We start from the raw sequence: 15,795 nt of genomic DNA, 5'->3' as shown, positions 1-15,795 counted from the left end.
TTTACAGGAAGATGGTGTAACATGCTAATGGTCACAAAGCCTGGAATTAAACCCAGAGCCCCTAAATCCCAAGCCAGAGCCTTCTCCACAAGACCGTCTTTCACCACATGCCTATACAGAGGGTAGAGACTGTTTGGGCTAAAACTAGTTTTCATGTTCTGTTGAACCACTGGCCCTCTGCAAAGGGTGGAAAGCCTCCCAGCAAAGAACTTTTTCAGCCAAAAACCACTGTAGCTCCTCTATGGTAATACCCAGCTAATGGCAAAAGAGGTGATCAGGGAAAAAGCAGGTGCTGGTGAGTTTTGCTTTGCTGGGTGAATTTAGGGCAAGTCACTTTCTTTTTCATGCCTTGGTTTGCCCATCTCTATATAGTGGAGAAAAGATTATATATGACAAGTAGGCATTATTATTACTACTATTGCTAAGATAAGCATTATCAATACCTAGATAAGTACATAGTTCAACAGGATCTTCAGTGTCCCTTTTCATATCCATGATGGCCCCAAGATACTGTAATGAGCATCTTTAAATGTCTACTGGATTATCCAGCATGTAACTGAGAAAAATATCATCATATTTAGATTATAAAATACATTCAATGCCAAAGGATCCCAAGGCATTTAACAACAGGCAATAAATCACTTTAGCTACATCTGAAATGTAGCCATTTCTGGAGTGCAGCACAACTCTACCTGTATCTTGTGACTGGTAAAGCATATTTTCATAAGACATCTCATCTTTAAAGGTAAGATTCACTGACTTTCAAAAAATATATTCTAGCTGAGCCACAAGAGATGATCCATATACAGGAACTGCTGTGTGGGATTCTCTGCACTGTGTTATGTGCGGGGTCACAATAGATTAATATAACAGTCCCTTCTGGGCTTAAAATCTATGAATGCTACACACTAGTGCCGTGGGTTTCAACCTGTGGTCTGCAGACCTCTGGGGGTCCACAGACTATGTCTAAGGGGTCCACAAAACATGACTATGATGAATTAAAAGTATGTGAATACCCACACTTAAAATTCATAGGGGTCTGCATCTCCAGCCAAAAATTTTAGGGGTCTGCAAATGAAAAAAGGTTAAAAACCACTGCATGGTTTGGATCAGGAGGTGAAGAAAATGTCGCTCTCCCATTGAGACTGCAAGGGGAGTTTCAGGAAGATGTAATTCTTGGGAACAGTACCCTGAGTTTTGGATTATTGTCATCTGAGTAGCACAGTACCCTCAAGCCATGATGGGCTATTGGTCCTATGATGCCTTAATGAAAGACTATCACCTTCTGAATTAGCAACATAATGTATTTTTTGTTACCCCTATATGGCCACTTTGCAATTGAGTTCTGCCCAGCCCTATCACCTGCTCCCAGAGATGACTGTAGCAGGGTGCGGGACCCGAGGCAAATCAACCTGTGTGGGGCTCAGATGCGGCAGTGGTTGTGGGGGTGGCAAGCGGCTGGACATGAAGCCAGCCTGATTCCACAGGGCCCCCCCAAAGCACGGGGCATGGGGCAGTCACCCTGATTCACACCCCCCAGGGACAGCCCTGCCTGCTCCCCACGTTCTCATGACCCAGCTAAGATGTGCACAGATTTATTTCATTTTGCAAGAAGCGCACTCACCATAGATTCATAGATGCTAGGGTCGGAAGGGACCTCAATAGATCATCGAGTCCGACCCCCTGCATAGGCAGGAAAGAGTGCTGGGTCTAGATGACCCCAGCTAGATGCTTATCTAACCTCCTCTTGAAAACCCCCAGGGTAGGGGAGAGCACCACCTCCCTTGGGAGCCCGTTCCAGACCTTGGCCACTCGAACTGTGAAGAAGTTCTTCCTAATGTCTAGTCTAAATCTGCTCTCTGCTAGCTTGCGGCCATTATTTCTTGTAACCCCTGGGGGAGCCTTGGTGAATAAATCCTCACCAATTCCCTTCTGTGCCCCCGTGATGAACTTACAGGCAGCCACAAGCTCGCCTCTCAACCTTCTCTTGCGGAGGCTGAAAAGGTCCAGTTTCTCTAGTCTCTCCTCGTAGGGCTTGGTCTGCAAGCCCTTAACCATACGAGTAGCCCTTCTCTGGACCCTCTCCAGGTTATCCACATCTCTCTTGAAGTGTGGCGCCCAAAATTGCACGCAGTACTCCAACTGCGGTCTGACCAGCGCCCGATAGAGGGGAAGTATCACCTCCTTGGACCTATTCATCATGCATCTGCTGATGCACGATAAAGTGCCATTAGCTTTTCTGATGGCTTCGTCACACTGCCGACTCATGTTCATCTTGGAGTCCACTAGGACTCCAAGATCCCTTTCCGCTTCTGTTCCACCAAGCAGGTGATTCCCTAGGCTGTAGGTGTGCTGGACATTTTTCCTCCCTAGGTGCAGCACTTTGCATTTCTCCTTGTTGAATTGCATTCTGTTGTTTTCTGCCCATTTGTCCAACCTGTCCAGGTCTGCTTGTAGTTGTTCCCTGCCCTCTGGCGTGTCTACTTCTCCCCACATTTCTGTGTCATCCGCAAACTTGGACAGAGTACACTTCACTCCCTCGTCCAAGTCGCTGATGAAGATTCTAGACCACTAGATTCTCATTTTCAATGCAGGCATTTTGCAAAATAAAAACAACCCCTCTGCCATCCCATGGGTAGATCTAGAATTTCCTAAAAGGGGTGGGGGTGGTACAGAACACTGCTCTCTCACTATGGGAGGGATGGGGAGGAGGTGTGGCTGAAGCTCCTGGGCCAGCAGGGGACACCAGGGAGATGGATAGAGAGCAGGAGCTGGGAGGAGAAACCTGCCCCTGCTGCTGTTCCAGGGCTGATAGGCCCAGGGGAGGCCAAGAATTACTTTTGCCGGCTCAGGGTGCTGATGTTTGTGGTGCACAACAGTGGTGCACAAGTTCCTCCTTCTTGCACCTGCTCCCTGTCCAGCCCCCACCCATGTTATTTCGCTGGCTGGGAGCAGGCACTGGGAGGAGGAACCTGTGTGCTGCCATCGCTGTTCCCAGTTGAGCCCAGCAACTCACAGAGCTTCCCGCAGCCCATGTCTGGGGCAGGGCAGAAGTGGCTCTGAGGCTCTCCCCACTGCCCAGGTCAGCTGGACACAGTGGTGGAGCAGGGGTGGATTTCTCTTTCCAGCACCTGCTCTGGGCCACCAGGGACACCTGGGCAGGGGTGGGCACAGGTGGGAGTAGATGTAGGAACAGGAAACCTGCCCACGGCCGACTCTGTCCCATGCTGAGCTCCACATCCTGAGCAACTGAGCCCACAGCTGAACGAGGGTAGGAGCTGCTCTGGGGCTCCCCGTGCATTTGGGCCAGCCAGGGACAGCAGAGGTGGAAGGGGGGTGTCCGCACTGTTGCACCATCCTGGGTCGACCCCGGCCTGTTCCCTCAGCATAGGCAGCCCTGGAGCAGAAGTGAAGAATGCCTCTACCTCTAAGAGTTTCCCAAAACTAGCAGAAAGTGGCTTCTTCATTAGGCTAAAGAATGCTGACATGAAGACTGGGAATCATTTCAAACAAAGGGCTATTTCACACTCCGTGGCTTTTGTACAGTGCATGTTTTATTGCAGAACAACAAACTCAATGCATTTTTAAAAAACTGGAGGCTCCATTAGATGGCAGGTCATTTCCTCGTAGTCCTATGACAAGGTCTCCACAGTAAATGACTTGAATACTATGAAGACAGTTTACATCAGATAAGCAGTAATAAGGATTGGTTTTGCAATCTGAAATCACTTGTGAAAAGTACGAATCTCACAACTGATTGTGTAAATGTCAAGTAAAGCTCCTGGTTCAGTTCTTGAAGAGGACCCCTTCCAGCAGAGACAGTGGTCAGTGGAGTCATTCCTGATTTACAGCAGTGCAATTCAGAATTTTGGCCTGTATCACTGAAATATCCTAGAAATCTTGAAATATCACTAGAACCGTGGCCTGTATCACTGAAATATCCTGTGAAATTTTTATACTGGGATGATGAGGACACAGTGGCAGATCAATGACATTTCTTGAAAGGCTTAATCTGAAATAAGGCTACATCAACAACTCAGAAGCCCTTGGATCTGGTGCATAACAGTGCTACACTGCAGAATCCTGCAATAGGAGTAGAATACTGCTCAGACCTGCCAACAAGCTAATGAGAAGAAAAAATAAATTGTGTTGAGGCAACACTGGACAGAAAAGAAATAAATATTTTGCTTGTGGGATCACACTTCATTTACTTATTTATAACGATCAGACAAAAATCTATTCCTGATGCAGGATTTAAGTTGTGGATGGGAGCCAGAATCAAATGCAAGAGTGGGCAGGTTTTCCATGGGATGAGAATGGGAGCAGAACTCAATACATAGTCCCGCCTTAGACTGGTTCCTATCCACACTGGAAAAATCTTCATGTGAAAATGCATCAAGTTTTAACACATCAAGCACCATAAGATGAACCCAATCCTCGTCTAAACAGTGTTGTTTTGTTTACAATTATTTTAGCTGGTCACATTTACATTTGTGTCTCATCCCTGATTTAGCTGCAAACTGCAAATGTGATCACAGAATTATCAGTCCTTGTCTATAGGGAATGTTTTAACCACGCCAGCTGACATGTATGATGCATTTTCCTAGTGAGGACAAGCTTTATTGTTGCACAGCAGCTTTGCTGGTTGCATCAACAATTTGAACTTCTAGTTTCTAAGCTCAAAACAGGTGGAACAAAATTGGCTTTTCCTCAAGGGTAATGAAATGTGATCCTCACTAAGAATATACCCCACAGCAACCTTGTTTTTGAACCACAACTGTACCATGGTACCCAATACAGCTGTTATATTTCTTAAAGTAAGCCTACAATTCAACTATTTATAGGAAACACCTCATGAGCAGACAGTCTTAGACTCAGCAGGTTGGCACAATACACATTAGCATATAAAACTCTTACACTTGGACTCTAAAGACCTGATCCCCACCTGATGTAAATCAGCAGAGTTCTACTAAAGTCAACATGGTTATGTCAATTTGTACCAGTTGAAAATCTTGCCCCAAGTGTTCGTTTTTAAGTTTCTCATAAAAATTTGGGGGAGTCAGAAATTCCTTTGTGATGGCAATATAATAACAATTGGGCTACAAGAATATGAAAGCAATATATTAGGAAATAACTTTGCTCAGCTGGAGGCTGTTTAAATGCTAATGTGCAGTGTGTAGTAGGATGCCTTTCAAAATATTGAAAAAAATAATAGAAAAGAATCTGGAAGCTCTGAAAACTTATTAAAGTGAATTTAAGCCTTGTGAAAGGTGCCAGGCTCACAGTCCCAGATACTGAAGCCTTCTGTTTAGTAACAGAACAGGGACGGAATAGACTGTGGCAACGTGAACTTCCCTTTGCCCTCTGGTGTTTGCGAACACCAACAACAGGCCTCTAGTTTCAAGAATGGATGCCCACTTCACTGGCAAATGAGAGGAAAGAACAACATTAATGCCACGTCATCTTGGCGTCTTCTCTAAGATTGCCAAAGATGCTGGTCAAGTAAGGGAGATGCAGATGTTTTCTAACACGGATCTGTTTTTACTAAACATGAGTCCAAGACTCACCAAATTTGTTTCACATGGGCCAGTAGGAAGCCATAAAAAATTATGAGTCTCTGACCTAGACTGGATTTTAACTCATGACCTAAGAAGTGCAGTAAAGGGACCTGAATTCCATTCACCAAGCTCTGCCATTAACAACGTCCCTTCCCTTTAAAAAGAACTTAGAAAACGATTTATATAAAGTGGTCACTGGGCACAAAAGATCATTTTCAAAAAGATCACCCTAATTTTCCCTGCATATAATTACTCTCTGTTTGACATACTCTCTGTTTGACAGTGAAACAGGGATGACAACACCTAACTGACATTAAGGCAATCTGATTTCATGATCTTGCCAGGATTTCAGCTTTGAAGCTTCCCTTTGTCGTCATTCTCTATCAGAGATTTCTTACATGTGAGCATGAGAAGCAGAAGCATTGGTAAGTGCCACAGACTGCAGAAAAAAAGACTTCTGGAGCTGCTGCGGTCCGCATCCCTGTAGAACCGAAAGCCGAGGTAGGAAATATACAGATTGATAGGGAGTGAAATGACAGGGAAAGTCCATGTGGTGACGTCGAGGACAGGGGCCATTGTTGAGAGTCCAATTAAGGCCAAACAATGACGCAGAGCTACCCGCTTGCACATTGCCGGGTGGGTGACGGACATCATACAGTATCCTCCTCGGGAATAATCCTCCCGGAGGTTCCAGCTCAGGGCATTGAAATGAGGGAACTGCCAAGAGTAGAGAATTCCTCCCAGCAGTAATGCACCTGCAAAGCAAAAGAGAAAAACACAGTCTCATTAGAGAAAACACACTCTCATAAGAGTGCTCACCTGCACCACTGCAAAGAATGCTGGAGACAAGATTTCAATGCCAGTGTTCATGTTACAGCTCCTGTTCATGAAACAGCATCTCGTTCTGTACAGAAGCCAAATGGACACTCTCTGTTTATCAGCAAGAACTTGGGATTTGTTAAGGAAACTTGTTTTTTAATCTGAAAGTGTTTCTTCAAATTACATTCTCCTAATGTATGCCATTTCTGATGCACCCATCATCTAGGGATCTAGACTACATTTCAGTCTCTGCCCAGGAGCAAATCACTGCAACTCAAGTTAGGTTTGGGAGAATGCTTTCACAGAGCAGTCCTTGGGACCCAGTTTGCTCTTCCCCAGATTCCCTAATTGGACCATCCATCCAGAGAAGTAAATGCACAGTAGAAGGGAAAGGAAAAAGTTAACAGGAAACATGAGGCCGATATGCAGTGAGAAAAGGAGATGTAGCTATGAGGACTTGTTCTGAGAACTGTGATAACAATGATAGTGATAATAGTTGGCTGGCACTTTTGCCTGCTAATTTTATTAACACAGCAAATTGCTCCTGGAAGTGGAGGTCTCTTGACTGCATCATCATTGTACCCTGCAAAAACTAACTGCAAAACTTGTAGAGGAAGGGGGAGAGCTGCTTCCTTCCCTAAATCAACTCTGAATGCTGATTTTAATTATAAATACAGCTTATGTAGTATAATCTTCATAACGTCCTAAACATTCTTAAGACCTGATACAAAGCAGACTGAAGTTATATGGAACCTTTCATGACTTCACTGAGCTTTGGAATAGACCCTTAAACTGGGCCACACACACTACTACCTACTGTAGATATGGATATCCCCTGACCAAGGTTCTCCTTGGTGAGCCATTTTGAAACTCGCCTCGTTTCATTAACGTCCACCTTCTCCATTTCTGTTTTGTTATCTAATTAGTGTCTTCTCATCTCCACACATTTATTTTTTTCTGGGAATGAACTCTCACTTCTGAGCTACAACACTTTCTGACTTATCTGATAGAAACAGAAATGGCATATTTTGACTTCATCTGGGGTAAAATTGGGTCCTTAAATCCTTCCCGAAAACTCCCACTTCTTCAAAGGGTAGTAATCAACGGCTCAATATCTAGTTGGCAGCTGGTATGAAGTGGGGTGCCCCAGCGGTGGGTCCTGAGGCTGGTTTCGTTCGATATTTCCATCACTGAACTTGAAGATGGGATGGTGTGCATCCTCAGCAACTTTGCAGATGACACCAAGCTGGGGGGGAGTAGTAGATAGCTGGAGGTTAAGGCTAGGATTCAGGGCGACCTAGACAAACTGGAGGATTGGGACAAAAGAAATTTCATAAGGCTCAGTAAGGGCAAGTGCAAAGCCCAGTTCTTAGGATGGAACAATCTCATGCACCACTACAGGCTGGGAACCGACTGGCTAAGCAGCAGCTCTGCAGTAAATGACCCGGGGGTTATAGTGGACAGTAAGCTGAATATGAGCCAACAGTGTTCCCTTACTGTGATGAAGGTTAACAGCAGGGAAGTGATTATTCCCCTCTATCTGGCAGTGCTGAGGCCACATCTGGAGCACTGTACCCAGTTTGGGGTCTCCTACTACAGAAAGGACGTGGAGAAGTCGGAGAGAATCCAGTGGAGGGCAAGAAAAATGGTTCGGGGGCTTGGGAACATAACTTATAAGGAGAGGCTGAGGGAACTGGTGTATCTAGTGTGGAGAAGGGAAGACTGAGGGGGATTTAATACCTGTCTTCAACTACCTGAAGGTTGGTTACAAAGGGGATGGAGCTAGGCTGTCCTCAGTGGTGCCAGATGACAGAACAAGGAGCAATAACAGATGACAGAACAAGGAGGTCGCAAGTTGCGTCAAGGGAAGTTTAAGTTAGGAAAAACTTTCTCACTAGGAGGGTAGTAAAGTGCTGGAACAGGCTACCCAGTGAGGCTGTGGAATTTCCATCCTTGTAGCTTTTTAAGACCCGGCTACACAAAGCCTTGGCTGGGATGCTCTAGTTAGGGATGGTCCTTCTTTGAGCAAGGGGTTGGACTAGATCAGCATTTCTTAACCTGTGGGTTGTGACCCAAAAGTGGTGGCTGTGGGGGAAAGTGGCCAGATAGCTGGGCATGGAGGCTTTAGCAGGGCAGGGGGGGATGGGGCACTGTGGGTCGGGCACCAGCAGGGCCAGGAGAGTGTGGGTTGGAACAAGTCATCAGTCTTTGCAAATGGGTCCTGGTACAAAAAAGGCTGACAACCACTGGACTAGATGACCTCCTAGAGTCTCTTCCAACCCTAATTTTCTATGATTCTCTGAAGACTATAATGATAAGTTCAGAACAGGAGTGACAAAGAATTTACTTCTTCTTGTGAATCTCTCAGTGGCTTATGACTTCTCTACATCTTTTTTGGTTGTAATTTTCTTCTATCTTGTCTTCTACAAGACAGTATTGTTGTAACATACGTAACCTAGGCTAATACAAGGCCTCAGCTCTAACTATGACAACTGATGAGGGATGCCATGATTGCTTCATCAAAAATGTAGCTGTGAGAATAAAGTTTTAACTGCCTATGAGGTGCATTACCATCTGAGAAGTGGCCTAATCTTTTTTTTAAGTTATGAATAACCTTCTCTCTTCTGTAAATTACAGGTCCCTGAAAGTTGATTACATTAACCACAGAGGCAAAGGAAGGCTACTATAACAGGTATACAGATCCCTGGATAATGTAGACAATACAAAAATTACAGGTACCAAAGGGCAGAACATCTAAGTAGCCTTCTATCCTTGAGGGGTTTCCCCCCCTTTCTTCTAAAACCTTGCAGTCAGAGACAGGACACAAGATTCAATGAATCACATATATAATAATACTTAACACTTACATAGCAATTTTCTTCTACAAAGTCTTTAACAGAAATTAGCTCCACACCACCAGCTGGGGCAACTGAGGCAGAGGGAGGCAGAGCCACACACAATTTGTTCCTGGTCCCCAGTCCTGTGAATAGACCCAGTCTTGGATCTGGCACACCACCTCTTACATTCCTACATCTTTGGCCTGTAATGTGGTTTTCACTTATGTAGTAGATCAATTTTGGTGTGCAGCCAACCTCCAGAGGCATCCAAAACCTCAAACATACAGAAAAAAACCTTAACAATTTTCCCATTTAACACCACATTCACAATTTAAAAAAAAATCTTAAAGTAACTTTCAAACACAGACCAGGAAGAACTACTTGAGACAAATTGCCATTTACAAAGATTTGGTTTTCACATGTGCAACTTTGGAATGTAACCACTGTGATTACATTACAACTTTAAAGATAACTGGTATTTTACAGAAACGCTAAACAGTAAAACAATTTGACACACCCAAGCCTAGAGGTGCTTTCCTCTCCTGATTTCATGAGTAAACTTTCTGTTAGTTTCCCACATATCCTAGATGGTTTGTGACATTTTTTTACCATGACTGACTTTGTTGGGTTTCCACAGATTTAAGCGTCATGTACAGGCTGATTTGAAAGAAAAGCATGGTATATACAGTAATGCCAACTCTCATGAAAAAATCATGAGACTCCAGGTCAAATGAACTCTGACTCGTGATCTCCTGATAGAGAGATCAAATCTCAGAATTTTTTCTTCTGGTGCACGTAGAGAGTGCCAAGCTGGTAAGTCTGTTGAAGGGAAGGGGCAGATCGAGGCCCCCACAGTGAGGGAGGGAGTGGGGCTGGGGTGAATGGAGCCCCAGGGCCAGGGGAGGCATGGGGAGCACATGCTCCCTGGATTTGTGTGCAAGGCAGAGGTGGGCTGTCCACTGTGAGCTGGGACTCTGCACCCTGCTGCCTTTACCCTAGGAACCGCACACACACACTTCACAAATAGCACCTCGTGATTTACATTCCAAATCTCTTGATTTTTAAGAGTCTGTCTCATGATTTTTGACACAGTGGGGTTGGCAATACTGCACATAGTGTCAAGACAGGATACAATCTCGTATCAAATGAACCCAGGCTAAGAATATACAGTCAAGCCCACAGTGCACTCATTGCTGGCCTGACAAACATTAATCATGTCAGGTACACCAGTGAAGTTTGTAATCAATGTTATATAGTGTATTAAACTGGAGAATTAGCTCATTCAGAATACAATTCAACACAATGATTTCTTTGCAGTGCTCATAATAACTCTGGACCCTAGGCATAACCAGTGTGAATATGCTTTCTTTCTATGGAGTTGGTAATTAAAGTGAGACCAGACTAGCTAGTTCATAACCATAATACATTCTGCTGGCATTTCCTCACAGTTAGCAAAGGCTGTGATCCAAGGTCTGGATGGTTCATGGCAGTTATAATTGCTGTTGGCTTGTTAAGAGTTTGAGATATCCAGGAGCTTAGAAATATCACAATCTTCATAAACTCTAGCAACTTCTTTGTGGCACTTGTTACAGCTATGAGTACAGATATACCAGTCTGCAACTGATGAGGATCCTTCAACTTCTATACAGTGTTTATGCATGTGAGACCACAAATACCTGGCTCACAATTATCACACGCTTTTTGTCTTCTTTGAATAATTTTTCGTTGTCATAAGTTTAGAAGTAGCCCATTTACGTCCATTGCAAACTCTATCAGCTTCTCCAGGTGGTGTCTGGAACAGTTGTAAGCTGAGACCATTAGAAATTTTGACAATCTGAAGCAGATTTCTGTAAGATTTCTGAAACATGAAGTTCACTATGGAAATAGGATCCAATTCCCCAGTGCCATCACACCTTTGCAGTCATTTACTCCAATGCAACATGGGTGTAAAGGGTTTTCTGACTTGGTGTTATCTATTTATCACTTCGTACTAGATGAAATAATCACAATTTAAAGGGCAACACAACCGAGAACCAGGTCCATAATGTCCACAGACTTAGAGGCAGAATTTGTGCCAAACATTTAAAATCTATTGCTTAAGACTAAACCATTAGTACTCTCTGTTTCAATTTTCAGCAGATTCGAGCAGTGAAAATACTGTATTCAAATTCAAGACAAGGTTTCCTTCCCTCCCTCAACAACATGAAGGGGGAAAAAACTTCAACTTCATCTTAGATTTGACTATCCACCCAGGGCAGGTGGCAATTCAATGTGGACCCCCTGCCCCAGGCTCAGAGCCAAAACCAGAGCTGAGCCACTGCCTACTCTAGACATGGGTAGCTTGTGCAGCAAGGGATGGTGCATGCAGCCAGGGGAGTTTGATGGATGGGCTAGGACATGTGTATTAAGGTTCTTGCACTTAACACAGTTGTTGAATTTTTGCGATTAAAAAACCCACTGCTCTATGGCTCATCTTCAAGATGGGACCTCTAGTAACAAGCTGTATTCCTTTTCCTATTAAGAGCTCAAAAAAAATGAGAGCCTTATATGAATATATGATATTGCTTTACTGCTTCATAAAAGTGAGTTTTCCTGAGAGGTTTCTTTTTTAAGTACTGACATGATCTAGCATTAGGGGCTGAACTGTAAGACTTTTGATGGAAATATTTCAAATCATTTTGTTTTTGCTTGAGTGTTTTCTTTATAAATTCCAAATATTTTTTGTGCAGAGACCACATGAAAAAGATATACTTGCTGAGCACAAAGAAACCCAGAAAGCCTCATGTAACATGTACCAAAATGAAAGCATGTATATGTTTTTACCCTAAGAGCAGGCATTGACCTCTTCAGTATACTGCACTGGCTATTGTGCAATACTGCAATCAAGTTAACTACAGAAGTACATGCGGGAGGAAGGATTTTTGCGGGTGATATCTTTTACTGAACAAACTGTACAGTTGGGAGAGATATAGACAAGTTTTTGAGTACTACTGAACCCTATCTCAGGTCTCTGAGGGAAAAAAAAAAACACAGAATAGCGCATGCATTATGTCCCTGTAAACACAACCAGAGCATGAACAGCTTTTCTTTCCCTAACCCGCTCACTGTTCTTTGGCTGATGTGGAAAGCTTTCTTTTTTTATTAAAACATGATGATTTAAGAAACAATGGAAAATTTTGATTTGTAGTAGGTTAAAGATGGACTTGCTCCCTTTCTGTCTCTTCCTTGACCCTTCCTATATATGTCTGGGAAGTGGCCAACCAGGGATGTAAAATGGTTAAAATATCAGCTCCAAAACAGATGTTTAAATCTTATTGCATTTCCCAAAGCTGGTGTTTACTGCCTTGGCAACTTAAGAATGCTGTTTTGCTTAAAGCACAATTTTAGTAATTTTTTTTTTTGCCTTGAATAATGTGGAGATCTTTTTAAATTATTTCCAGACTTTTGTAGAAAACCAACATATTAGGGGAAAGCACCAGCCTTTTAGGAAACTCAGTATGAGCTTGGTTCATGTCAGAAGTGAAAGGGTTAGGAAGTCTAAGCTTAGGCTTTAATGGATTGAAGTCAGAAAACCGCCACACACAATTCTACTTGATACGGCACAACTGGCTTTCCTAAGTTAAAAGATGTTAAACAAATTACTCCTCTTTAATCCAGACAAGGTAAATTAGCAGTGGGAGTCTTGAATTAGTCCAGTTGGACCCACCTGCCTGTGAGTAAATATGATGTTCTAGCCTTTGTATCTCACGCTCTTCCTACAAAAACTGAGCATAATTCATCCTACATTAATTGATGTGGTCCTACACGGTTGTTACACCAAAAGAGAATGTACTTGAGGCTCCTCAAGGTACATTTTTTATCCCGTTTTGTGCTTACTAGGAGGTTTCCTTTGAGAATTTGTGAGTGTGCAACCACTGTATGTCTGAAAGACAATTTTAAATTCTGGCTATGGTATTTAATTTTTCTCCACAAATTATGACTCAGGAATGAGACTCAATGCAACATCAACCCCAAAATGTGTTCTTTTGAGGATGTGGGGATAAATAACTATTAGTCTTGGGTCAACATGAATGCTGATTCTTTCAAAGGGAATGGGAGCTCCCACTCCGCTGTGTACACATGCCACAGGGATGACTAACATACATACGCACGCACATATAAATTCAACATTGAACACACATATTCCATACGTCTCCAGATGTGATAGTGTACAGTGTCACTGTTGTTGCTTATTTGAAATACAGATATTTCTATTTTAACCCTATAGCAGAATTTTCTTCTTGGGAAGGTGAAATAGAGAGTGGGATATTTACAAAATATCTTTCTTTCATTAGATCCTGTGACAGAAAATGACTGTTTGGAGTATAAGAGTTGTCCTGCATCAGATTATTTGCATAGAATTTGAATGGGGAGGTTTAAAACAAAAGCACTCAGTTTGGGAAATAAAGCAAATTTCTGCTATTTAATGTGCAATTTCCACGTTCTGTTTCAGGGCAAGGTAATCAACATACAATATACATCTTAATTTGTGACTATAGAACAATGGCATCTAGGAGTTCAGCATTCAGAAGTCTCAGCACAACTAACTGGTGACAGGATTCCACTGTATGTTACAGCTCTAATATTCTGTGCAGTGCTAAGGCAGTAAGCCTACAGCTGGCACTTCTTTTCTACTAGAAAACAACAGAATATGCTATTGATTGTGGCAATTGACATGTGAGCGGTTGAGTAGCCTTGAGGAGAAAAAATGTATCCCTTTTAAAGCTTGGTGTGGCATTTATACAAGGTCTCTACACTGCACACAATAGGACTGACTATCAATGTAGCCATATGAGACTCTATGCTCAATGATAATTATGTGCTTTCAAGGTTATATGGTTATGTAAACTAAGGGCAAGGAAAAAAAACCCCTCTAAAACCAAAAAAGCTTCATGGTCATGGGTTTCAATAGCTGTTTCTTTTGAAGGATGACACAAAGGACTTGGTGAACAGGCCAGTCTCAGTGGTGCAATAGACTTCTCTGCAAGAGCAAATAAAGGAAAAAGGGTGTTGTATCTGTGTAGGGACTACAAGCTGAACAATAGGAGGTTCTTCAATGTTCACTGGAGATAGGTAATTAAGTTAGTATGATAATTTTTCATCACAGGGCCCTCTTTGGGGCAGACTTTAAATAAAAGTGTATTATAAATTTCTCTAGGTATATTCACCATGTATACACAACATCTTTGTGTACATGTGTATGTGTGTGTAGACCCATGCACATTTTTTACATTGCATAGATTATAGACCCACATATCTGTTGTTGATGCCTTACAGTTGAAACACCTATACATTTACGCTGTGAGGGGTAATGCAAACAGAGCCTTTTCTCTGTGGAAAACATGGATTAGGGAGGAAGACTTGTAGATGTGGAAAATGGTGAATCTAGTTCTTATTGGGAAAGAGAAGTAGCTAGCTATGCTGTTTTTCAATGCTGTCTTTGTTTCATTACAGAATTAGTCAAGCCTGTTTCAGCAGGACAACAATGGCATGCTCTTTTGATTCATCTTAGCTAGCTTTGGTTGTATGCTTATTGTCACAAATGTGACCAGGTGGGTAATGACATGACTGAGGCATTCATCAGTACAAGTACGCTTAGACAGCATCTCAAAGCAATAGTTTCGGTGGAGTACTGCAAACCCCCTTTGCTTCACAGGGGATTTTAATCACGGGTACTTTTAAAAGTTCCCTTCTAGTAGCCGTAAAGAAAAGCAGATTCACTCACTGAAGTCAACAAGTATTTCTTGAAATCCAGCTGCTGCTTTGGTGCCCCCTACTGGAAACGTGGTACAGAGAATGGGGCTCGGGAGCAGCTGCCCCACATGGTTCAATATTCTTCATCTGGAAGATGAAAGCACTAGGCTTGTAACAGCTGTGCACGATGCGTAGAACTGGGATAACAGTGAATTTATTGGACTTTGATTTCATCTTTCAGACCGAGTCAGTCCCCCAGGTGCCTCAACGGTGGAATTGCCACTTCTTTTGTGTCTCCCATGGAGAAGAAAATAATCCACTGACTTTTGTCTTCTTAAATTTAAAACAGCTGCCTACTAGCACTGCCCATCTGCCTCAGCTTTCACCCACCGAGAACACACTTCTGGGCCCCCAGCTCTGTGTTCTCGTATGTCAATGAGACATTAATATCTTTGCCTTGCCATGAAAAAGAGTAAGAACTTATCAGCCTTTCTTTGAAGAGAGGTGCAACCCTAAAAACTGGTTTTGTTAGGAAGAGTTTTTAGCTAGAGCCTCCTCAATTTCCTCCCACTCAAGAGCATTACAAACTAGGCTCGTTCTGGGTACTAGAAGCTCTCACAAAAGACCTGTGCACATGTCAATAGGGATTTGAAATGCTATCTGTTAAGTGAAAAAGACAGTTTGAAAGAAACAAATGCAGAGGTTTGCAACATTTATTTGGTGCTCAGTTATGCTTTCCCTTTGCCCCTTTCTTTCTGGCAGACAAGGGCTGTATTCGGAAAGGTATCAGAGACTCGTTTGTCAGGTCTGGTCACAAGCCCCCTTCTCTCTCCTTTTCTTCTTTTTTT

At 43.0% G+C, this 15,795-nt stretch overlaps 1 protein-coding gene across 1 annotated transcript in view; it reads right to left on the bottom strand.

The window, feature by feature from the left end:
* Positions 1–3,532: 3,532 nt before the first annotated feature.
* The window catches only part of LOC102572017 (protoheme IX farnesyltransferase, mitochondrial), a 159,921-nt gene continuing 147,658 nt past the window's right edge, over positions 3,533–15,795 (bottom strand). Inside the window, exon 8 of the mRNA XM_014595633.3 lies at positions 3,533–6,313. Within this exon, the coding sequence (XP_014451119.2) occupies positions 5,907–6,313 (407 nt within the window). The 3' untranslated portion in view covers positions 3,533–5,906. The remainder of the gene's footprint in view (positions 6,314–15,795) is intronic.

The sequence above is a fragment of the Alligator mississippiensis genome, chromosome 8 (assembly GCF_030867095.1).
Source record: "Alligator mississippiensis isolate rAllMis1 chromosome 8, rAllMis1, whole genome shotgun sequence".
NCBI classification, from domain to species: domain Eukaryota; kingdom Metazoa; phylum Chordata; order Crocodylia; family Alligatoridae; genus Alligator; species Alligator mississippiensis.
Note: the sequence above shows the minus strand (reverse complement) of the source record. Positions and strands in the feature narration are given on the sequence as shown.